This window comes from Ursus americanus, chromosome 8, assembly GCF_024610735.1.
Source record: "Ursus americanus isolate L20-20 chromosome 8, mUrsAme1.1.p, whole genome shotgun sequence".
Taxonomy (NCBI): Eukaryota; Metazoa; Chordata; class Mammalia; order Carnivora; family Ursidae; genus Ursus; species Ursus americanus.
Window position 1 is genome coordinate 24,880,303 of NC_142134.1, and position 25,856 is coordinate 24,906,158.

The 25,856-nt window shown below is 44.7% G+C and overlaps 1 protein-coding gene, 1 long non-coding RNA gene and 1 pseudogene across 3 annotated transcripts in view; 2 read left to right on the top strand and 1 right to left on the bottom strand.

The window, feature by feature from the left end:
• FAM47E (family with sequence similarity 47 member E) overlaps nt 1-9,655 on the bottom strand; it is a 29,769-nt gene extending 20,114 nt beyond the window's left edge. Inside the window, 3 exon segments of the mRNA XM_045789961.2 lie at nt 3,551-3,690; nt 5,839-6,199; nt 9,267-9,655. Of these exon segments, the coding sequence (XP_045645917.2) occupies nt 3,551-3,690; nt 5,839-6,199; nt 9,267-9,655 (890 nt within the window).
• Nucleotides 9,656-9,780: 125 nt separating this feature from the next.
• Nucleotides 9,781-25,455, top strand: LOC148109536 (uncharacterized). Of its 2 annotated transcripts, XR_015725442.1 has the most exons (7): nt 9,781-9,918; nt 11,162-11,254; nt 13,052-13,132; nt 15,568-15,729; nt 15,889-16,048; nt 20,163-20,261; nt 21,907-25,455. It is a non-coding gene; the product is annotated as an uncharacterized LOC148109536 (long non-coding RNA). The 2 variants fall into 2 exon arrangements; XR_015725441.1 differs by lacking the exon at nt 13,052-13,132.
• On the top strand, nt 17,975-20,154 carry LOC123789446 (centrosomal protein 15 pseudogene; annotated as a pseudogene).
• Nucleotides 25,456-25,856: the final 401 nt, after the last annotated feature.

The window sequence follows — 25,856 nt, forward strand, 5'->3', positions numbered from 1 at the left end:
TGACTTAGGTTTTTTACAGAATCATTTTAACAACTGTGTGACAAATAGACGAGGGCAGGAAGTGGGGCTGCGTTGGGTGGAGGCCATGAGGCCAGTTAGTAAAGTACGGCAATAATCCAGGCAAGAGTTGATGGTGTCTTGAAACAGAATAACAGTAGGACAGTAAGTGAGAGTCCGGATATACTTCAAAGGTAAAGCCTTGGGATTTGTCGGCAGTTTCAAAAGTAACTGGAAGAATGAAGTTGCTAGCTACTGATCTGGAGAAGACAGAAGGGTGAGAAGGATGGGTAGGTTTGGGGAAGAAACCTAGAACCGAACAAGAGTTCAGTGTGCACTTGTTGAGCTTGAGATGGCAAGCGTACATTCAAGGGCAAACGTTGAACATCCATTTAAAGATGAGCAGGGATGAGGTCACTTCAGTAGATGTCCGAGACTGACGCACTTCAAGGAAGTGCATCTTCCTTAAAAGGAAGAGGAGGAGGGACCAGCAAAAGAAGACTGGGGAGAGGTCGTTGAAGTAGGAGGAGAACCAAGAATGGGGGGTGTTCCAGAGGCCGGGTGAACAAAAGTGCTTCAAGAAAGAGGACATCATCAATTGTGTCAACTGGTATTGGCCCATCAAGCATGATGATCACAGAGAACGGACTGGGTGACATAGAGGTCAATGGCATCCGTGACCAAGGGCAGATTCTTTGGAGTGCTGATGCGTTAAAGAAAGAAGAGGAAGTGAGTATGGACACCTCTTTAACGGAGTTTGGTTCTAAAGGAAAGGAGAGACTCTGTGCTCAATGAAAGTTGTTTTCAGGATGGGAGATGTTACCTCATGCTATGGTAGGCTGATAATGGCCCCCAAAGAGATCAGGTGCTAATCCTTGGACCCTGTAAATGTTACTTTACTTGGAAAAATCATCTCTATAGATATGATTAATTTAAGAAGCTTGAGACGGGGAGATTCTCTTGGATTATCTGGGTGGGCCCTAAATGCCACGAGTGCCCTCGTAAGAGTGGGGCGGAGGGAGATTTGACTCACACACACAGAGGAGAAGAAGCTGTGAAGACAGAGCAGAGAGAGATTTGAAGATGTTGACCGTGAAGATTGGGGCAACGTGGCCACAGCCATGGAACGCCAGTAGCCACCAGAAGCTCGAAGAAGCAAGGAGTTGATTCTTCCCTAGAGCCTCTGGAAGGAGCGTGGCCCTGCTGACACTCTCATTTCAGCACAGTAATACTGATTTTGGACTTCTGGCCTCTAAAACTATGAGATAATAAATTGCTGTTGTTTTAAGCCACCAAATTCACGTTCCTGTGCACAGTGCCACCGCACAAGGACATGCTAACAGAATGGGCTAAGACTACGCTGACAAAAAACCTTGCCATTATGTGATTATACATTCATTTTGTGATGATAATTTATTAAGATACTTGTTTTGTTTACTTCCTCTATACTATTATCTTCTCTCCTTTTAAGTAGATAACACATTTGTTTTTCATTTCTCACCCTGCAGATTTTTTCAGGGTCGACCAAGGTAACTGCCTACAGTTAAAGGCAGAACCTCTATTGTGTAGAAGCCCAGGCTTCTGGCAGCAATTAAGCTAGACGTTGTGCGTGACGTAGGAGGAGAGGGGTGGGTGTCCAGAGTGGACCACAGACAGCAAGAATGGAGAGAAGAGTCCCAAAGGCCAGAAAGAAGTTAAAGAGGAGTCCTGCAATTATTGGGGACCAACCCCACTTTCTTAGAGTACAAATGATGACCATGATTGGTTTGCTGCTCAGTGACATGAGGGCTTGGGCCAGATATAAATAGGAAAAGAGAGAGAGAAGTGGTCTTTTGTAAACACGCGGCTTTGTGAGCTGAGATGCATACCTTCTGCGTGTACGCACTGCCCCCGCCCCTGCTGCAATCACCGCGAGGACAGGGGTCCTGATCAGTTCACCACTATGTCCTCAAAACCTAGCATTGTCTATGGCCCAGAGTAGCTACCCAGTAAGTACTGTTGTTTTGTTTTGTTTTGCATAAAGAGAACCAGCTAACGGTTCACTGAGGATCAAAAAATTCAAAGATGCTCATAGGGCCACAACGACCCACTCTGTTGGGGTCTCCTACTTAGGACACTTCTCCCTCTTCCCCACCCAGGTTCTGAGCAAAATAATACAAAGGGCAAAGATGAAAGCCAAAATGCCACCTTTATTACTGACAGCAGCCGTGCTGGAGCACAAGGGTTTAGGTTCAAAAGGACTTGTTAACTGAAACCAGAAATGGGCGGACTGTCCCATGCAGGCCCTGGTGGTGCTGGGCCGGGGTGGGGCTCCCCTCAGGAAGGCAGGAGCAGAGGACTGTGTTTCCCATGAGCCATCTTTCTTCTGGAAGAAGGACAGAACTGAGATGTGTGTGCCCAGTTGTTCTCCCCACTTTATGAGGGGGTACACTCAGGGGCCAGGATGGTTGGGTTCCTGTCACCTTGTGTCTCACTTTAGCAAACATGTATAATTTTAAAAAAGCTCTGCATGGCCCCTTCCACACACCCTGACCATGGGCCTGCGTCCTCTGTAAGTGGTCTGGGGCCTGTGGATGGGCGGCTGTCTCCTTCACCCACACTCCTGAGGGCCCACCAGTGACATTTAAATTCACAAGTCAAACTTGTATCCCAAACTATTTTTTTAAAGATTTTATTTATTTATTTGAGAGAGAGAGAGATCAAGTGGTGTGTGTGTGTTGTGGGGGGGGAAGAGGCAGACAGAGAGGGAGAAGCAGACTCCCCACTGAACAGGGAGCCCTACGCAGGGCTCGATACCAGGACCCTGGGATCATGACCTGAGCCGAAATCAGATGCTTAACTGACTGAGCTACCCTGGGGCCCCCAAATCTATTTTTGTATAGTACACTTATCACTGCATTAACATTTCAGATTAAATATTATGTAAACTGGGAATACAAGAGTGTGATACAAAAGAAGAAGGTTTCTATGAAAATTAAGCTTAGTGCTTTGGAAAGGTTCAACTCAGGTGGTGTTACGTATGTAGTTTACACAAAAGGATGACTGGAACCTTCAAGCAGCAGACACATACTCCAAAAAGGCCTGACATTCAAAGACTAGCAAGTGAATGTACAGCTATGTTTTAGGATAAAATAAAATGTTTCAACTACTTTAGTAACATCTTTCGTAATTTCCTGTGTTAATCTTTTTGTTTTGTTTTGTTTTGTTTTGTTTTCCAACCAACTACTGGTCCCAATCATGTTGAGTAAAAGGCTTCTGACACAGATAATTCAAAGAGTCATCGTGGGCCTATTAGTCAGGTTTTCTCAGTGTTTCTCTTCCCAAACCGCCGTCCTAGAGTCATGTACCCGTGTTGGCTCTATTGCTGGATAATTCACATCCATCTATGAAATAAACACTACTCACAGCAGGACCCAAGGCTCCTTTCCTTTCTCCTTGGGAACTTAAGTTATTTTGCTTCTCAAGATTATTCAGACAAGGAGCTTTGAGAAGGTAAGTCCTCGAATGTTTCATCAGGTGACACAACCAGCAAGGGGTTAAGAACAATACTTACAGTCCCAGGTCGACTTGGGTAGAATGTTTTTTTAAGAGTTTGGCTGGTTCCTTTGTTCTTTTCCCAACACCCTGACAATAAGCCCATGTGTCCTCCAGCTTCCTGTCCGGATCCAGCACTTCCAGCACCTTTAATAAGAGCTACAAACAGAAAACAGTCTTGGAGGGAAGAAAAATGTGCCGGAAAAGAAGGCCCCTTGATTCTAAAACAGAACAGACCAGCATGCCCCTTGGCTTTGCTTTTCCAGCGGTTATGCCTGCTCCTCGATTTCTGCGCAAGTCCTGTGCCGGGCGCTGTGGGTAAGCGTCCCCCACCTAGACATTAGGAATGTGGCTGTTGTGCCGACGTTCCAGCTCCTCCAGATGGAATAGCGCCCCTGGGCCGACCCCAGTCCCTCACCACCCCACTGAGCCAACTGCCTCTATAGGGTTTCTGTAGTTTTTGACTGCCCAGCATCCATCTTTCCTCCCATACACAACGGTGTCCAGATTTTTCTCTGGACCCCATCCTTTCTCCACAGGCAGGTCAGGACAACCGAGACCACAGTGACTGGTTTAGGAACAGGCGCACAACTGAAGCTTTACCCATGGGAACGAGGCTATGGGATTTTACTGGCAGCGTGCAAAAGGAGGTGTTCTTTTTCTTGGTACAATTTAAATCTAGAGCAGCTGGTGGCCATCATACCATAAGAAGAGCTCCTGCCTCGGAAAGAAGCCAACATGCCTAGCTGGGGAGGTCAGACATGGAAATAAGGGCCACAATCCTAAGTGCCGCTTGAGGGTATGTAGAAAAAATCTGCTTGTCATGGGCTCAGACTCTCTGGCCTGCAGGAGAGGCAGTGGAGGAAAGCCCAAGCAGAAAATAATTGACCAGAAATTCTAGCTGTCCTTTTTATAGTCTTTTCTGCCTCGTATCATTTATTCATTCATTCGTTGAGTGTCTACCATATGCCAGGTATTAGGGGTACCTAGTGAAAGACACAGATAAAGTCCCTGCCCTTCTAGAGACTTTATGCCAGTGAGGAGCCCAGGGGTGACAAGGGCTACCATGAAAAATAGATTACAGCAAGGGTTAAAGGAGGGGATAGAAGGGAAGTGTTATTTTATGAGACATTTGAGCAAGGATCTGAGGACGTGAAGGAGTGAGCCAGACAGACATGTGGGGGCAGGTGTCCCGGGCACGGAAGAGAAATCTGAACTGGACATGCTTGCTTGTGTTCACACAGCAGCTGGGAGGCCAGCGGGCCGGGAGCAGGGTGAGAGCAGAGGAGGAGGTGGTGAGCTTGGAGGGGGAGCGGAGTAGGGGTGGGGCGGAGAGCCGACGGACGTGCAGGGCCTTTCAGACCATGACGAGGACATTACTCTGACTAGGAAAGGGCCCTGGAAGGGCTTTGCAGAGAAGTCAGCCATGCTGACTGACCCGGGGAGCAGACTACGTGGGTGGGGGTGGGGTAGCAGGCACTGTTCGTTCCCTGCCCAATACCCATTCTGCCTTTTCCTTAAGTCTAACAGAATTGTATTCTAGATTTTGTTCCAGGTCACAATGCCCAACCAGAAACTCAATTTTCTAGACGCCCTAGCAGCTAGAAGTGGTCATAGGAATGAGATGTTTACCAGGAAATTTAATACTTGTCTAATTAAAAGACAGTCAGCTGGCATGGACCCTTTAACCTTTGCCCCCTCCCCTCTCTTGTGTGAAAGACAGACCCGATGCCTGGAGGTGTGGAAGCCATCCCAGGATACAAGAACAAGAGACATAAACTAAGGATTATGGAGCTCAGAATCAAAAGCAGCCTGGGACACTGGTGACGTAATGGAGCTGCCGTCCAAACCCAGCCTAACAATGTAGTGACTTTTGCCCACAACCTTTCGGGCTCCCCCTGCCTACCCATCAGTTAGTTAAGTACGATGGACACCCACTAACACCAGGCTAAAGTAACAGAAGCAAGACTGAACAAGTCCCCCCTTGGTTTCTGCCCTCAAAAAGTCCCAAGCAAAGTAGACTGGTAGAACTTCAGGGGAAAAGAAGTCGAATGTTTCTGGTTTACTGGACCTTTATAAGTTGTGTGGCTTCATAGTAAGCAAAGAGGGTGGCGAGTATGTTGCTGCCAATGTCTTTCCTGGGAACGGAGAAAGGAAGGCTGCTCCAGCCCCCATGAGAACTCTCACCCTGGGAAGACTTCCTCGTCCCCCCAACCATGCAAACATATCACCCCCTCAAAGGAGCCCCCACACGTCTAAGGAGAATTCTTGTCAAGGCCCTCCCACACCCCTCGGCCAGGAGCTCACCTCGACAGGCATGTCTTCCCCCAGATTAGGGTAGAGAGCCAAAGGGTGCAGGGCCACTTGGCTTTCGGCGTCCGCCAGGAAGGCCTTCCGCACCTGCTGGGCTGGTGAGAGCTTGGAAAACAGGGCTGCTTCCTGGAGCCACTTGTGCTGCCTCTTCTTTGGGGCAGGTCGGGGAGCTGTGTGATGGATCTGGGGGAGAAAGGCCTCCTGAGGTCCCCGAGTGATCAGACCCTCGTAAGGCGGGCAGCCTCTCCTGAAGTCATCCAGTCCCTTCTTCACAAATGTCCACTGCAGGCTGTTCAGGAAAGGGGGGCGGTGCCTGTGCTTTGTCAAACACTTGGAAGGTAGATTCTCTTTGTACCTGTAAGACAACATGCCTGGTGGTATGGACCACAGGGATTGGGCGGGAGACAGAAGTTGTAAGGAGGCTGGCCTCCACCTTTCTTGAGGAGGTGAGGTGGGGGGAGGGTTCCATGGAGAGGGTTGAGCTAATCAGACTTCTAGTTCATGGCACATCATCTCCAGCCTATGCAAAGCCCCTCTCCTGCTTCCTTGAGGCAGTTATCCCGCATCCCATTCTCGCTGCTCTCCCTGCACAGGCAAAACCCCTCTCACAGGTTTAAAAAGCACCCTTCTGCTTGTACACTCCTTGTGATGTCTGTGTCATTCTTTTATGTGCATGTAGTCTTAATTTACATAACTAGTACGATGCCATGTCCTACTGATTTGTTAGGCACAATATTACAAAGGCCCATCCATGTCACTAGGTGTAAATCGAATTCGTTTTTACGACCTGGTTCATCTACCCATTCTCCTTGTCACAGGTTGCAGCTCCTCCAGGGACTTTTTCTTATCCTTTAAAGGACCAGAGTGCTGTGGGAAGAACCTGGATCCGAGGGACCACTCGCACCTAACTAGCTGAATGACCTTGGCACTTCATTTAATCTCTGTGGGCCTCAGTTAACCCCCTAAACTCAGAGAGTCAAAGTTTTCAAACGGGCAGTCCATGGACTGCTTGGGGCCTACAAACCTGTCATTTGGTCCCTTTTCTGTTTGAATAAGAATTAGAATTCTGAATAAGAATTACAACAGTTAACACATTATCAAGGACTTCTTCTGTAACAGGCACGTTCGAAATGCTTTACATGTTTGAACTTATTGAAATCTCATAACAATCCAATGAAGTGGGTGCCGAATACTAGCATTACTCCCACTTACAGATAAGGAAATCGAGGCACAGAGAGGTTTGAGAACAAAACAAACGCTTGTGAAAGACCTCACAGCTAATAAGTGGTAGAGGTGGGATTGTAATCCAGGTAGTGTGACTCCAGAGAAAGGTGTTTAAGCACTACACTAGAGCTTCTGACATAGAAAAAAAGTTCACATACACGATCTAGAACAAAAATCAGGCTCTCTGGGAACACTGGGTCCACCCTTCCATGGAGCCACCAGTTGGTACAATGGTTGCCCTCTACAGATAAGTCCTATACTCTCTTAGTCACAGTCTCCACCCCTCCCTACTGTCTTATTCTACCCAGCCTGCTTCACCCAATTTCCTTACCCACCAGGCCCCTGTCTGCACTGAGTTGTGAGAATATAAATATGACATGGAAGCAGTTGATGGAAGGAAAATGAGACCAGGTCCTAGATAATCTGACACATCCAGCCACTGCCTAAGTCAGGACTTGGAACCTGAGCAGCTTAAGGGCAGGTCACTCATTACCTTCATATGTCACTGCCTTAGTCAGATATGTCTATATTATTGGTGTCTTTCCCTGAAGACTCTTCCACCTCCAGGCCCCTTTCATCTGTAATGGCTCGTTACACAGCAAATCTACTCCTCCTTGCACTCATCCTTACAGGCACAAAGCATTTTCAAGAGGTTCCAGTTTAATCCCTATTCTTTTCTTATCAGTCCTAGAAACTTCCTGCTTGCTGTGTGTACATGTGTGTGTGTTTGGGCTTAAACCAGCTCTACTATGAAGATCTACATGATCAAATAAATAAATAAATATATATATATCTTTATCTATATCTATATCTATCTATATATATATATCTTTTTAAAAAAATGAACAAACTACCAGTATGGTGTCTTGGATGGATCTCAAGGGCTTTATGCTGAGTTAAAAAAAAAAAAAAAGCCCATCTCAAAAGGTTTTATACTGTATTATTCTATTTATCTAACATTCCCAAAAGAACAGACTTACGGAAATGAAGAACAATCATGGTTGCCAAAGGTTGGGGGTGGGGAAAGGAGTTCTGATAAAAGGGTTGCAAGAAGTAGTTCCCCTGTGGTGAGGAAATTGTTTTGTATCTTGATGAATACATATGACAAAATTTTATAGAAGTTTATACACACACACTTCAAGCAAAATCTGGTGAAATCCGAGCAAGAGCTATGGTCTGACGAATACATTGTGCCAATGCCCATTTCCTGCTTTGGTAATTTACTACGGTTGCCTAAGATGGTACCACTGGAAGCAGCTGGTGGAAGGGTACATGGGACCTCTGTACTATTTTTGCAACTTCTTGTGAGTCTGTAATTATTTCAAAACAAAAACTTTGAAAATATGGGGGGAAAAATTCCCGAAGTGTTCATAATTGCTAAAATGTATACAATATACACTACGTGCCAGTAATTGCTTTACATGTGCTATGTCGGTTAATCCTCACGACAAGCCTATAAAGCTGATTCATTTTGTTGTTCCCATTTTACAGTTGAGTAAACAGAGCCCAGGAGGAGCAACTAACTTGTCTAACGCTGCTAGGCAAACCAGAAGAGAACTAGCCTTGGACTCCAACCTTAGTGATTCTAGACTTTGGAATCTACCACCATATCGGGCTGGCTGCCTCCAAGAGAGGCGAATTCCATTCTCATAAACAGCTCGAGGAATCCGCAAAGACAAAAAAGCCTTGGGTTCCTGCCCTGTGGTTGTGACACCAACCATTCAAAATGGCAGCAGACCGCCCCAGTATCTGAGGCTCTCCCCCAGACGCAGGCCCAGCTTGGCCACAGTCACAAGCCGGGAGGCCAAAGGCTCCAGATCCAGTAGGTTAACCCGGAGAAGGGTGGGTGGCGGGCTAAGGCACCACGGAGGACTCTGTGGCCCTCAGTTTCCCATCTGGAATGGGTATGTTAATCTACATCCCCTGGGAGGTTGTGAGGATAACAGGAAAAACTGTGCTTTGCAACAGGCGCGTGCGCGTGGTTATTTTATATTATAATCATTTAGGTGCCGAGGACCTTGGGGAGAAAAAGCGGGCGGGACCTCCAGCCAAGCCCTCCGCGGCCCTCTGCCCCCACTCCCCCACACCCCGCCGCCCCTAGCCCCGCGCCGCGCCCGCCAGGCCCCAGCAAGCACGGGGTGCAGGCGCCCCCACGCGGCACCCGCCGGATGCGCTCCGCCCGGGCGCGCCGCGCTTACCGCGGCCCGCAGGTCCCGCCCGCTGGCCCCCGGGTAGGCGCCGCCGGCCCGCACAGCCGCCTGGGCTCGGCCATGGTCTCCTCGGCTCCCGAACGACAGCCGCGCCTTCGTCGTGTGTATTCCCGGCCGCCCGCGTCGCTAGGAGACCGCGGACCAGATTGGCGCCGGCCGGCCCAGGCGCCCCCTTGCGCACCCGGCTTTCCCCGGGGAACGCGCCGCCCAACCCCCACCGCACCCCGGCCTTCGTCGCCGTCAGGGCGGGTGGACCGTGGCGGGACGAGGGAGAAGGAGCAGGTCCTTGGTTTAACTGTTGCAGTCTGTCGGGAAGGCATCTTCTTCCCGCGGAAATTTGCCGTAGGCGGGACCGCGCCTGCTTTGCTCACCACCATTTCTAAAAGGGTTTGTTGAAGGACAGGAAGAAGGCGCTGGAGAGAGAGCAACGGGAAAAGAGTGAAAAGGGAGGGAAAGGGGTAGACTGATTTCTGACGGGCCTTTTAGCATGGAATATTTTTTGGAGGTCTTGGAAATCCCTGGGCCTCACCGCCTTTGTAAACTGAGCGCTGATTTCCAGAGTCCCTTCCCGCTCTGGTGTTCCTCGATTCTTTTGCCTGGACCCACTTGCGGCGGCGAAGTTAGCATCCAGTTGGAACCGGTAGGCAGATGCCTGTGGACGTATGGGTGGCATGAGAATGTGTGTTGGGTTTTGCTAAGTTCCTTACTACTTCTGAGTGTTCCTGACAAATATTTAGCATTGCTTCCAGAAGAAAATAGCAGCATTCTCCTGTCTCCAAATGTTAAATTGTATTAAAATTGTTTCTTTACAGTGGGGATAGTTTTCCTAGTCCTTTAAAGACGAGTCTTCTCATCTTCACGCTCTCTGGGAATAAATTAGCTTTACCTTTGGAAATCTGTTAAATATCTGGATACTGTTAAAGTTATGGGACTATTAGTGTTATGGGACAGAACAAGTTCCTAAGGCAGGTTTGGCTGCCCCAAGCTGGAAAGTCAACAATCGAGAGACAAGTGGTGGTGGGAAAGGAAAGGTTGCTTTATGCATGAAGCCAGCAACTTGGGAAGACAGTGGACTAATGTCTCAAAGACCGTCTTCCCCATCCAGGTGAAGCTGGAGGATTTTTAAAGGGGAAGGCATGGGACAAGGGAGGGAAGCTGTGTGCAGGAGAAGCAGGTGCCCGGGTTGTTAGTCATCTGCCGTCATGAACCTGAACAGACTTGCTGGCATCTGTGGTGACTGTTTTCGAATGTAGTCAGGCCTTATCTTCTGGGAAAGTTTGGTCCTTCACTCCTCAAGGCCAGTGGTCTGCAAATCTCAAGGAAAGTCGGTTAGTTCTGCTACAGATCAAGGGACATAGGTCAGCCAGCAAGGAGTGGGTAAGCTTGAAGCAAGTTAACCCTCCAGCTGGCTGGAGTGCTGTGACGCTAGTTCCAGCATCTTCATTTGCTGGATGCGTTCAGCTGCCTTTTCTGGGCAGTGTAGAGCCCTGGAGTCCCACCACCTGAGATGAATCCTGATCCAACTACTTAATAATTATGCACCCCTGCGCACAATGACTCAAACTTTTTTTAGTTCCATTGATTTTCTAGTCTGAAATGGAGGAGATAATAGTATCTCCTTATAAGGGCTACTGGCAGATCAAAAAGATAAAGACTATAAAGCACTTAACAGTGCTGGCAATTAAGAATCCCCCAGTAACTGCTGAGCAGTAGTATTATCTCAGTTGTGGGGGTTACGGGGTAGTCCTATTTGCCCTGCCTGCTTCACAGAGCTGTTGTAAGAGTCAGTTAACGGAGAAAGCGACAAATGGAATCATCGTAAGGAGTCTGATTCATTGTTTTCATTATCTTTGGTAATATCTTTCATGTTAATTTGTTTGCAGATTCAAGCTTCTGTGACTTTGAGGAAGTAGGATTTTTTCATAAGACTGAGGGTGTTTCATCTCTCGTGCTCCTAATACTGGATCTGGCATACGGTAGGTACTCATTCAACAAATATTGGCTGTTGTGCCATTCTAGGCACTAGGGATGAAATGGGGAATAAAACAGACTTGGTCCTTGTCAGCTTGAGCCTTGGTTTCTAGTGTTTGTTGCACGAATTAGTAAGAAACCACCTGTTTCGTGACTTTTGCATCCTCACAAGCTGATTATTTGCTCCACATCGTAACTTTGACTCCATATCTAGTAGGAGACAAATAACTTCTTTTTATTTCATCACATTCTAAACCTAAATTATAGTCATTACTCAGGGAATCTCTCATTCATTATCTCTCTGTCTCCATCTCTTTTGTAACACAAAGGTAAAATGTGTTACATGTGTGAGTAGATGTTATTTAAGAGTGAAGATAATGAGGTTCTGTGTGTCTTTTTTAGCTTTACTGCCAGGTAGTATAACCATTTTATTTCCCAATAGGATTACTCAAATACCCATAATAGGGCTGCCAAACACTAATGCTGTATCTTTCCCACTCAAGGACTAATTACTGTCTCTGTAGCATTCTACTACATACACAGCAATACTTAGTTCATGGTACTTTCCAGAAAAAAAGGGGGGGCATTTGAACACAAAACAACAGAACTTGAAACTAAGAAATTATAAAGTGGTCCTGGATTGTTGAAACCTTTGGCATCTTTACAAACTATTACCAGTCATCCCTGCAGGACTACAGGGAGTCTAGACAACTGTACCCCCAGCCAGTTCTTACAGCATTTCTACAGATGAATTTACAGTGGATGCGAGCTCACCAACAAAAATAAAATCCACGAGGAAACAAGGCACAATGACTAAGAGACAGCAGAAACAACAAAGAGCAGGATCTGATCTGCAGAGACTTTATGTATTGGGATGCTCAGATACAGAATATACATAAATAAGATTAATTTTATATAAATATATGTGTTTATGTACATAAAATAAGCATGTTTCATGTGTTTTGGAAATAAGAGAGGGATTTGGAAATATGAGCAAAGTACAAGAAACTTTTTAAAAGCTAAATTTGAAAAAGAACCAAATAGAACTTACAGAAATGGAAAATATAATCATTTCAATTGCCGTCGAGAGGTTCCGGTCCAGTGATGAATGGGTCCCTGAGACCCAGTAGGCTGGGCAATTTAATGAGATGCCTGAGGCATCTGCAGGAGGCTAGATGCATTCAAAGGAAGACAGAAGAGATCTCGGCCTCCGCTTTCTGGTGAATGGTGGGCCGTGAAGAGTGGAGGTGTGGAGATTCACTGCTGGTAGGAGTGGAGCCAGTGCAGTTACCACGGAGAGCAAGGACTTGGTCAAATCAAGTAAACTGTGTGTACAACTGTCTGCCCTCTGATTTGCACCCCCCCCCCCCCATCCCTGCTCTGCCCTGGCACCTACAGGCTGCATTTGGGGGTGGGTTCAGCTAGCAGAAGGCACTGAAAGGAGACCTGCTTGGGCGGGGGAGGGGTGTCAGGGTATTTTCTCTCTACCTCTGTCTCCCAGGGTGTATATCTATTTCTTCCTTCACTTTCAGCTCCCACCAAGCAGCCCCAATATGATTCCAACTCCCATCAGACTCACGCTCCAGTTATAAGTAATTCCTGCGGTTTGGATGTGGTAGGGGCTTTCCTGCTGCCAGTCTCTTGATACCTCATATCCTCTGTTTGGCTCTCAGCTCTTCCATCACCTCTGAAACCTGTTCTTGCATTTAAATCCCTCAGTTTTAATACACTTAGCGTGGCTGCTGTTTTCCTGGTTGGACCCTGATACCTATGTTACTTATGACCCAGCATTTCCCCTGCAGGGTACAGGAATCCAGAGGAACTCTCACCCATAAGGGAAGATATGTATGAGGATATTTGTCACAGCACTGTTAGTAGTATTGGTGAGTTGGGGGCAATGCGTGTGTCCATTTCTGTGATGCAGATGGTTAGAATGGATGAATAACTAGGCATCAGTTAGAAGCAACAGTCTAGACATATACTCAGCAACATGGTTACACTTTTGAAAGTGTAGTGCTGGATGAAGAAAGAAACGGTGAGATTTTTCTACTATAATATGATTTCTATAAATTCCAAATGCATGCATACAAAACAAAAATATACATTTTCCAAGAACTACAGAGAGAAGGATATACTTCAAACACTTAGGAATGGTTGCTTATGGAGAAGGCAGAGGAATAGAGGTGCAGAAGGGAGAAGAAAAGGAATGTATGAATGAATGAATAAGAGCGGGCCTTGCACACCCAGTTGAGAATGGAGTGTCATGAATTAAAGAGTAAGATTAACCAATATGTTATACCTGAAGTTGAAAAAAAAAAGTGTTGCCAGAGACATAGTTACAAGGTGGCACTGAGACATAATTTCAAAGAACACGTTGTGGATTGTGAAAGGTTGAAGCAATAGCTACTCCAGAGCCAAGTTAGTTTGCAGCGAAAGAGCAAACGCACGGGACAAATGGCGAAGCAAGGAGCCAGGGCTAGCGATGAGTCCTGGATAACACAAGGGTGCTGTTGAAATTCCACAGCAACGTTATGTGAGCCCAGCCTGAAGAGGATTCTAGGTCTCCTGATTTTCTTGTCATTTGCAGCATGAGGTTATGATTTGGAGTCTCACAACTGAATAGAAATGTACCAAAAAATCCTGCTTCATAGCTTTTTAGGGTCAACTACAGCCTCAAAGGCTGGGCTGCTCTCTCAAGTGGGGCTCAGATGATAATCACAATATGCACTAAAACATGGGAAACAAGGAGCATTTGGAGTGTGTTAGGGAAGACCTGAATTCTCGTCCATTGTAGTTAAATTAAAATATGACAATAATAGAAAAGAAATATTTAACCATGACATTAGGTTTTATTTTCCCTTGCTTGTATTTGTAGAGTTGGTATGCCTTTTTTGGTTCAAAAGCATTCAAGTTCTAGAAGATTCTTTGTGTAAAAGGTTGTAGAAATATTTGAAAAATGACCATATGAAGAGCCCCCAATATAATCAATATCAGTTAAAAACCATATTGTATCTGTTTTTCATTAAGCTTCAAGTAAGCATTGCTCTTTTCTTTGCACATGGAGACTTTAAAGTGTGTTTTGCTCATTAATTCTGGTGCTGCTCCAAACATAATTAACTCCCTCTCAGCAATTAACATATTTGAAGATGTTTATTTGGGCTTTTCCACATTTGTACACAATGATGCTAAAAAAATGTTTGTTAGGTTGAACTGAATTTTTGTTTTCACAGTTTGTGAAGCCAAAGAAGCAATGCCAATAAAACAGTGATGCATTAGCGACTCACCAGACTTATGAAGCTCATGTCTAACGACGTGAGGAGATTAAAGCAATCACTCAAACTCATGCAACCAATTAGTGGGGAAATCCCATCATAATCCAGAGCTCTACAGTGAGTCACCCAGAAAAAAGTTGACTCATAAACCAAGCTAAAGAGTCAATATAATATAGTGGCTAACCAGGGTGACCAACCTGGGTTTGAATCACAGCCCTGCCACTTAATACTGCTGGGCAAGTGCTTTGCAGCCTCTATACCTCCGTTTCTTCTTCAGGAAAACAGACCTAATAATATTCTACATCATATGGTGGTCGTACAGGTGCAGCATAGAAATAATCTAAAACTGTGCTTTCCGATAGAAATATAACGCAAGCCACCAATGTGAGCCATATACGTAATTTAAAATTTTCTAGTAGTCATACTAGAAAGATACCTTAAGATTTTATTTGTTTATTTGAGAGAGAGAGAAAGAGAGAGTGGGAGAGCGCACGAGGTGGTGGTAGTGGGGGGCCTGAGACCCCAGGGCCCTGAGATCATGATCAGAGCCAAAGGCAGATGCTTCACCAACTGAGCCACCCAAGTGCCCCCTAGTAGTCATATTTTAAAAAGTAAAAAGAAACAGCTAAGATTAATTTTAATAATATCTTACTGACCTGATAAATCTAAAATATTATTATCTTAGCATATAATCAGCATAAAAATATTACTGAGATATGTTACATTGTTTTTTTCATACTAAGCGTTTGAAATGTACGCACATCTCAGTTTGGACTAGCCACATTTCAAGTGCTCATTAGCCCCGTGGGGCTGGTGGCTACCACATTGGACAAGACAAAAATTAAGTATTTGCCAAGTGCCTAGCACAAAGGAAGCACTCAAGGAATATTGGCTCAGAAATATTCCCTGGGTTTATCCGTAGGTCGATGGCATTTGTTGCTCGGTTATAAGGATAGAAAATACATGTTACTAACACAAGTTTGAAATTTCATACTTTTATAAGTATGTGCCTCCATCTCAGTTATTCTTATTCTGTTTACTTCAAGGAATAAGATGTTGCCCTCTTTCCCTTCTACTGTGAGCAGAGGGTTGGTAGTCCTGGAGCTGTTCGGAGGATGGACCTGTCCTGAGAACTGAGATGAAGAGTGTAGCCTCCATAAAGAATTTCACAGAATTTTTGTCCTACTGAACAAATTGCATTTGGCTGGGTAAATATTTAATGTGTTCTTATTACCACTGGAGTATACCTGGAGACAAAGTTATAATTTTATTTTATAATTTTGTAATATATTATATTACAGTGTTATGTCTTTGAACCTGCGATGGGTAAGCACTCTCCTTTCTCCTTCCCATCACATCCTTCCTAGACTTCCTTGGGAATCTGGCCATGAACAGGTGCAATAAATTCATCGCATCCCCTCTTTGGAGTCGGCTCCATGTTGGCCTCAGAGTTGCCTTTACCTGCTGAATTCTTGGTGATCAGAGCTGAGCTAGGAACCCTGCCTTCTGCATGTGGAGGTCCTGAAGGTAAGTGTGAGATGAGGAGCCGAATTCCCCCAGGGCCCTGGCAGGATCCTCCAGCCCATCCACAGAGCAGTGCCCAACTGTCTCGGAAAGACCAGACTCCTATATGTACAATGGTAGAAACAGGGTCCCTGAGCTAGATCAAAATCTGATGAGAGAGTGCAGGTAAAGGAGACTCTGTCCCTAGACCCCAAAGGCTGAGCCAGGCCAGGAAACACTAGCCTAACCCAAGGTGACTTGGAGGCATTCAGCCTCAACCCTGATGCAGAAGAATCTTTAGAGCCTTGGCAAGCATAGACCTAATAATGCCATAACCTTCCTTGAAACCTTCCACAGCTCCCCGTTAGACACAGAATACATTCTGACTCGTCAGGCCAGCATTCAAACCCTGCAACGCTGGCCTGCTCACCTATTTCCCTTCTTTCTCACTTCTTCTCCTCTCCAATTATATTATTCTACTTTCTATTCTTCCCTCCCACACTCTTTCTTTCTTTATGTTGTTCATGTTGTACACTTTGCCTAAAAATTTCTTAGTAGTGGGTCTCCACCCCTGTCTTTCAAGTCCCAGCTCCAATCCCACGTCTTCCAGAGGTGGAATCTTTGCTTCCCACTTCACCTGCAAGAGAGCTCCCTGCAGTCTTCCTTCTATAAAGTAAGCACCAAGCATTTAGCATTTTTAGTGGACGTTACAGATACTTCTTCAGTGATTCTCCCAGCCCTTCCCCGTTGTGCAGCAGTCACTCATTTTTTTTTTAAGATTTTTTAATTTATTTATTCGACAGAGAGAGACTGCCAGTGAGAGAGGGAACACAAGCAGGGGGAGTGGGAGAGGAAGAAGCAGGCTCATAGCGGAGGAGCCTGATGTGGGGCTCGATCCCATAACACCAGGATCACGCCCTGAGCCGAAGGCAGATGCTTAACCACTGTGCCACCCAGGCGCCCCAGCAGTCACTCATTTTGGGAGAATGACTGCACTCAAGTCTAATGATGGACTCTGACTAGTATAAACTACTGTAATCTCATTCCACCTGTGACTGGTTCAGGTCCAGACAGTAACACAGCCCCAGGTTAACGAGTGCAGGGCATTCCTTGGGGATCTGGCTCAGACTGGCCCAGTGTTCAATGCAAGTTCAGTGGCAGGGGTAAAAGAAGACCTCTCATGCTCTCAATGGTATTTGTTATTACGATTTACAATTCATTTTTTATTCACCAAAAATATTTGAGGTGGTTGACTTTACCATGGAATTTGAGCCATTGGAGGGGAAAAGTCATTTACCATACTACCTAGCTCCTAGAATGGTACCTTACAAGGAGCTCTCCAAATTTTGGTTGAATTTATGTTCAGTCTCTGTGGACTTGGAGGACACAAACCAAACTCATCCATGGGCCCAAACTCCTGGGTGTGTCCTTAGAATGGCTGGATTTTACTTTCTATGATACTGACAATGTATGGAACAGGACTGGGACAGGCAGACATCTAGAATTAACTCTGAGTCGTACTTACCTTTGCTGTTATTTATACCAAGTCAAGCCAACTTTTACTTAAATGTGGACCCTACGGGGCCATGGCAGTTTCTAACCTGTGTTTGTCACATCACCTTTGTTCATCTCATCACCTGAAATAAATATATGAAAAAGTTCCAGACTTGGTCAAGGCCATAAGACATCTTAATTACTACAGAAACGAAGGAACCTAGATAATTGTGCCTATACTGGCGCAAATCCTTTAATGTCTGTTTGTCTTCATTAATTATCCTTTAAAATTCCCGATAACTATTCTGACTGAAACCTGAATAGCCAGCCTGATAGGTTTCTGTTGGTTTGGGACAATTAATTAAAATGTTCTTTAATCTCTCCAAACCACTTCATCTATGTACAACATTCAAGCCCATTTTGTTTTGGTGTCTGAGCTTAAAGAGTGTTAAGAGCATGAATGTTGGTGTCAGGCTGCCTGGATTTGAATCCTGGCTCTACCTTTTACTAGCTGTACAAACTCGGGAAAGTGATCTACCCTCTCTATGCCTCAGTGTCCTCATCTGTAAAAACGAGAATGGTAATAGCACTTACGTCATTGGGTTTTGTGAAGATGACGTGAGTTATCACGTGAAGAGTGCTTAGAACAGGGCACAGCATGTAGTTAAGCTCCCAGTAAGTATTAGGGCTATCATTCTGAGGATTTCTGAAACGGAGAATCTAAATAGAACTACTCATTGCATTTTAGTGATCTGTGCTTCTGGAGATCCCAGGCCAGTTTGTCAACAGCGGGACATGGTAACGAGGTGGTAATATGGAAATGACAACCAGTTGCTTTTCTCTCAGTTGGTTGACAATCTCTCTTGAGCCCTTAACTGGGAATCCTTATCTGTTCTGTCTAGTTCCTAGCTTCATGATCTTGGGCAAGTTATTTAATCCCTCGGAGATTCGCTCAGTTTTTTTTCAAATGTAAAATGGGGATGTAATCCCTACCTCACAGGATTAGTGTAAAGGAAGGAAAATACGAGGGGCCCTGCCACTCTCCCTGGCATATGACAGAGGCTTCCCTTCTCCTGATGCCCTCATGAAGATCGTCAAGAACAAATAGTTTGAAATTATTTTAAAAATTGTTTCCCTGACAGGAGCAGCACCTTTACAGAAGCGGTCCGAGTAGGGCGGGGACCGTCACCTTTGGCCTTTGCACCCAACCAGGAGACTGGCCTTCAGGCTCTGAGCCTTCAGAGCAGCACTTGCCTTGATCTTTATCTGTACTGGTACAGGCTCTTCAGTCAAGAAAGCTTGTAAGGCAGTTTTGAATAAAGGTGACTTCCTTGTTTGCTCAAGAAATTCGCCTTTCTAGAAGACATGAGGAAATAGTCTCACAAAGATTGATACTCCTTCAACAAATGGAGAGTCAGTCTGTAGATGACAACAAGGAAAAGGCATCCCAGATGCAAGCAGCCCGGGCTGCTTTTATAAGGAACCCCAGTCTTTCAAAGGAAAGAGAAGCAGGGCGGAGTCTCTACAGAACCACATTCACCCAGTTCCGCTGCCAGGGGCGGTTTCTCTGGAGACTCTGCACGGGGCATCAGAAGAATATTCTCCCAAATGGGAACAGTTTTAGGAAGAACACCATATCTTCTCCGTGTTGAAAAGAAAGCAGAAAATACCATTCAAAATGGAGCACAGTGATAACTTCCTCACACACTCCTTAAAACAAAAACAAAAACGTGTTTGGTACAGCTGAATATTAAACAATATGCAGGTCATTTCAGGAACTTGAGGAATCGAACCTGTTCATGTTGTCCCATTACCTCCTCAGTGACAGTGAAGACAGGAGAATCTTCTGACAAGTCTCAGGTTATCACTTTGAGACCTACTACTACTTCAAGGTCATGAATTTGCTTTCTGCCAAACCCATGGAATTGTTAAGAGCTAATATTGAAAGGTGGCTGTTTATTAAAAACGTTGCTATAAATAAACAAATAAATAAATAAATAGGAAAAAAGAAAAACTATTTCACTATTTCCCTAAAGTGAAACTGATCTTGGGGCGCCTGCGTGGCTCAGTCATTAAGCATCTGCCTTCGGCTCAGGGCGTGATCCCGGCGTTATGGGATCGAGCCCCACATCAGGCTCCTCTGCTGGAAGCCTGCTTCTTCCTCTCCCACTCCCCCTGCTTGTGTTCCCTCTCTCTCTCCGTCAAATAAATAAATAAAATCTTTAAAAAAAAATTAAAAAATAAAGTGAAACTGATCTTAATTTTACTATTTAAATCAGCCACGAGACAATTTTAAAGAAAGACTAGCATTCCCCCAAAATGAAATAATGATGGGGCATCGTTTAAAACTCTTCATTTAAACAAATCCCAGTGGTCCGTTGCATATAAATGAAACCTACTTACATATAGTACACATAAAGATCGTAACTACTATCTAATTGAATTTATAATTTAGCGTTTTAAAAGAAAGATTCTAAGTTATTTCATTTTGTGCATATTAAGCATTTCTGCATGTCAGCTTTGTAGGGAGGCAGAAAAACGACTTGGCTTATCTGAGTAAGGCTTCTCGCCTTTTGTAAAGTCTGATATGAGCGTGCTAGCGAGTTTTGTGCCCCCTTGGAAACCTAATTTCTGTTGCCCACAGAATACTTGAGAATGGCAATAACATTTACGGAGCACGTCCAGGGGCAGGCACTTGATATATTTCATCTATCTCATTTCATCCTTAAAACATCTCCATGAGGTAAGTCCCATTTATTATTTCCATTCTATAGATGAAGAAACTGAGACACACAGAGGTTAAATAATTGGCCTAAGGTCACACAGCTCCTGAGTAAGGGAAGCAGGATTCAAACAGGAACAGGCTTCAGAGTCCACTGACAATGTTGGACTTCATCTGAGCGCTCTGCTCTCAGAAGGGAGCTGAGATACCTCCTGACCTTCCTATGTCCAGCTAGCCTCAGAGGACCCCCTGCCCGGCAGGGAGAAGACCTGTCTTCACCAGCTCCCCTCAGGACTCTGCTTTACCTGCCTCGACAAAACCCCAGACCTTTTTTTTCTTTGAGACATTCATTCCTCCTTCACAAGGGTGCATTTTCCCCCTCACAATAGCTGGAATAAAATCATCTCTTTATTTGTCCAGTGCATTTTCAGACCAGGAACGTACCCACCTACAGACAAGGTTGCCAGTACCTGAGAAAATAACATCCTATTCAGAGGTTCCTAAACTGTGGTCAGTAATGTCTCTTTTGGTGGAGTGGCCCACATACATTTTATCCATCCTCTCAAAAGCATTTCAGAAATTTTGACCACAGGGAGAGAAGAAAGATCCCTGAGAAGATATGAGGTACGGTCAGTTCACAGAAAACTAAGACTTTTTTTTTTAAGAGTTTATTTATTTATTTGAGAGAGAGCAAAAGCAAGAGATCACAGAGGGAGAAGCAGACTTGCCACTGATCAGGGAGGCTGATGCGGTGCTTGATTCCAGGACCCCAAGATCATGACCTGAGCCAAAGGCAGATGCTTAACTGACTAAGCCACCCAGGCGCCCTGAAAACTAAGACTATTAAAGCTGATTCGAGGTTCTGAAAATAGAACTACTTTTTTTTTTTAAGATTTTATTTATTTATTTGACAGAGACAGCCAACGAGAGAGGGAACACAAGCAGGGGGAGTGGGAGAGGAAGAAGCAGGCTCATAGCGGAGGGGCCCGATGTGGGGCTTGATCCCAGGACTTTGGGATCACGCCCTGAGCCGAAGGCAGACACTTAACGACTGCACCACCCAGGCACCCCTGAAAATAGAACTTCTTTCCCCAAATCAATCACTACCCCCAAATTCCCCCTTGCCACTATCTGCCACCTTTTCTCCACTTCTCGAAATGTCATCAAATGTGAAAGTTCTCAATAGCAAGCTTTAGCAAAAGCCCCCATCAGCATTTAGGAGCATCTGCTATGTACCACTGTACTACTTTCTTGGGTGTGAAACAGTAAAACCCATGGCTGCCTCTCACGGAGTCGCAGTCTTAGAGCTCAAATCCAGTTGTACTCTACCCGAGAGCTCTCTGTACAGGATTGCTTACTGAAAGCACATTGGATGGGACAGCTGTATAGAAAGTGCCCTAGACCAATGATATTAAGTACAGAGGTGATCATGACAGAAAAGCTTCCTCCTTCCTAACTAGCAAAGTTTTGACATTTAGCTTTCAACAAATATTAAGAACCTACTGTGTTCTGGGAACTCTTCCAAGCACTCCAGAATAATCTCATGGTTGAATCTCTCTGTGCCTCAGTTTCTCTGTTTTTATCCAGTGTCAGGAGTAAGGTACACATTTAACAAAATAAAAAGTTCTCCATCTTCTTCTGCATGACGCTTGCTTTTATTTTCCAGGAGGGAAAACTTCAGGACATACAGTAAGGCGTTCCATCTCATTCTCAGAAGTTCGCCATGTCTGATACTGTCGGTACCCAAGACTTTCCTTCTTTTTCTCAAGATACAGAGAAAATTATTCTTTTTCCTTCTAATATTACCATAGATGGCAAACAAGACATATCACTTTTATAATGTTCTTTGGGGCAATTTTAATAAACCTTCATTAAAATAGATTTGAGAACTGTCTGGAGGAAGGGAACAAATATTGGTAAGGTCATTAATTGGAGTAGTTAGTCATCAACAAGAATTATCTAGGTTTCTGTTGTCATCTCTCCTTTATTACAGAAATTATGGCCCACTTATAGGACACGTGTCATTTCTTACAAGGGCTTTACCTTCACCCAGCATTTTTAAAGTCATGATGGTCATATTGCTTTAAAATCTTACTTAAATTACCAATGAGTTATTTTTGTCAGAAGCTGGTGCCTGCTTCTTACAAGGCAATTATTGATAGAAGTCGGCTGAGATGGAGGGCTTGTGCAGACACCTGGGGCAAGCAAGCCTCACGGGTCTGGGGTTCTGCAGGCTCGCTCCATCCGGGCTGCCTGGCTCACCTGTCTGCAGCCAACTGCTTTCTCCCAAGCTCACCTGCTGTTCCCTCCCTTGGATTCCACTCCTGCCTCTAAGGCTGTTGAGTCAAATTAGCCTCAGGGAAGGGTAGGTGCAGACTCACAGGTAGGGGGAAGGGTAAATACAAATGGAGAAAAAAAAGAATTTTCCCTAGAGCAGCAATGGAAAGAGACTCCCCCTCCCCTCCCCCCTACTTTTCTCAGAGAGTTTACTTTAGACAACTTGTAATTGCAAATTCTTCTCTGTCCCTTTGAGACGTATGTACGTCTTTTTCAAAGCGAAATAAGGCTTTTGCCATCTTTACAATCCAGGAGTGTCTTTCTTAAGGGCCTGGGCACCATCTCTTTGATATGGAATCATCAAGAAAGATAGCATTCCTCTCTCCCAGCTTCTGTGGGATGGTAGGAGCAGGTGCCTGGCTCCGAAACGGTAAAACCACTACCTGTCCTAAAGATACAGGAAGTCGTATTTTTCCTCTGGGCGAAGGCAACTGCTAACACAGATAGCCATTCAATTGCCAAGTGAATTTAGGATGTACTGTGTGGGACAAACGGTGCTGCCAGATCCTCTTACTTGAGGATAGTTACTGTTCGTCTTGAGGACATGTACAGAGTAGGTTTTATCCGCCTGGGTAAGTAAATAAAAGGGTGAGATTTTTTTTTCTGCCTTTGCCATCTCTTTAGCTGATTGCCTGTGATGCACATTTTATTCTGGCTTAATAGTTATTCAATTAACAAAACTGTTTTCTTTCTCTTCTTCTTTGTGGAGAGGTTTCCGTGGTTGGAAGAAGATTTCATTGTTAATGGCATTCCCCCATGATGAGTTATACACCACGGGGGGCAGGGCCAGTCATCCCAAGATGGAAAGAGTTTTGTTTACTGAAACCCCTTTTCAGGCAAAGCACTGTACATGTGTTAGCAGAACACTTGGATAAGCCGCTTGTAAGTTCGGGACGAGACCCTCAAAGACCAGGCTGGAGTTAAAATAAATTGATTCCAAGTAGGTTGGTTTCATTAACAGCTGTAGGATTTTTAAAATACCGAATATGTGTGCAGATATGGTCCCAGAGGGGGACTTGGAAAGAGGCTGACCTCTACCACCAATCCCCACAAAGCTTTACATTTGATGTTAAACAGATCTGTAAAATCATGGTTTTGAAGGGGTGCAAAATTATTGTTAGTCCGAGGCATCCACATGTCTAAGTCTGATCCTACCAAACACCTAGAGGGTCCATTTCCCTGCATCGGCCTTCACCTGGAGCCTCCCGGCTGCCTCTCCCCCGAGCTTCGCCTTAGAATTCCTCCTGACAACACCCAAACCAACCGCTCAGCTGAGGCTTGTGAGTCCTCTGTGATGGGAATATCCATGAACAAATGGGGTTGCTTCCCCTGTCCAGCCCTTCGAAAAATTATTGATATCTGTAAATGCCCTTAAAACAGAGCCTGGTATATAGCAGATAATGTTTAACTTCTGATAAGACAGAATAAGTGGAGATTTTTTTTTTTAAGATTTTATTTTTAAGTAAACTCTACACCCAACATGGGGCTCGAACTCACAACCCTGAGATAAAAAGTCATGTACTCTTCCAACTGAGCCAGCCAGGACCCCAAATAATGGAGAATTTGAGAGGTTTCCAACATTAGCAAGAAAAGGACAGGTTTATGCTGTAGACCCCCTAGAGAATCTGGTGATTACATAGGACCTGAGAGGCCCCAACAAGACAAAACTGGGGTTGAGGGCAGGGGGAAGGGAAAAACTATGATTAGAGAGACGATCCCTGGAGGGTTGCGAAGGGGATGCTGTTCGGAAGGACAGGAAACTCAATTTTTTAAAAAATATTTTATTTATTTATTTGAGAGAGAGCAAGAGCGAGAGAGAGCATGCACTAGCAGGGGGGGTGGCAGAGGGAGAGGGAGAAGCAGGCTCCCCACTGAGCAGGGAGCCCGGTGTGGGGCTCGATCCCAGGACCCTGGGATCATGCCCTGAGCCGAAGGCAAACACTTAATGACTGAGCCCCAGAAGACTCCATTTAAAAAGTGATATTTTGTACCCCCAAATATTAAGATTTTATTTCAGGCGAAGTATTGGGCCTGCTCAGCCTCTGGAATTTCTATGTAGAATTCTGGCATTATATTTGGGTGGAACCCTCACTTTTTTAAAAACCGCTGTAGTGGCACCTGGGTGGCTTAGTCAGTTAAGGCTCAGGTCTTGATTTCAGGGTCCTAGATTGAACCCTGTATCAGGCTCCAGGTTCAGTGGGGAGTCTGCCCCTCCCCCGGCTCATGTCCACTCTCGCTCGCTCGCTCGCTCTCTCTCTCAAATAAAATCTTTAAAAGAAATAAAATAAAATAAAAAATAAAATAAAAAACCACTTTATTGAGGTATGATTGACAGTAAAAAGCTGTACATATGTAATATATACAACTTGAGGAGTTCGGAGAGAAGTATATACCCACAAGCACCATGATCTATGTTATGACACCACGTGCCATAAACATATCCATATTCTCCAAAAGTTTCCTCACACCCTCTTCATTATTAGTATCTGTGTGTGTGGTAAGAATGCTTAACATAAGAGCTACCCTTGTAGCAAAATTGTAAGTATGCAATACAGTATTGTTACCCATAAGCACCATGCTATACACTTCATCTCTAGCACTTACTCAGCTTGCTAAGTGAAACTTTGTAGCCTTTGACTCATACCTCCCCTGGGGCCCCCTCTCCACAGCTCCCAGCAACCACTATTCCACTCTTTGCTTCTATGAGCTTGACAATTTTAGATTCCTTCTATAAGTGGTACCATGTAGTATTTGTCCTTCTGTGACTAGTGTATTTCATTTACAGTAATACCCTCTAGGTCCATCCATGTTATCTCAAATGTCAGGATTTTTTTCTTTCTTAAAGCCAAATAATATAATACTCATTGTGTGAATATAACACCTTTCTGTATGCATTTAGGCATTGATGGATATTTAGATTGCTTCCATGTCTTGGCTATTGTGTATAATGCTGCAACGAACATGGGAGTGCATGTATTTCTTCAAGATCCTAATTTCAATTCTTTTGAATATATACCTAGAAATGGGAATCCTGGACCATATGATAGTTCTATTTTTAATTTTTTGAGGAGCCTCCATACTGTTTTCCACAGTGGCTGCACCAATTTACATTCCTACCAACAGTGCACAAGGGTTCCCTTTTCTCCACATCCTCGCCAACACTTGTTTTTCTGGGTTTTTGTTTTGGGTTTTTGGGGTTTTTTTTAATTTTTTTTGTTTTGTTTTGTTTTGTTTTGATACTAGACAAGGACCCTTATTCTTTTTTTTTTTAATATTTTA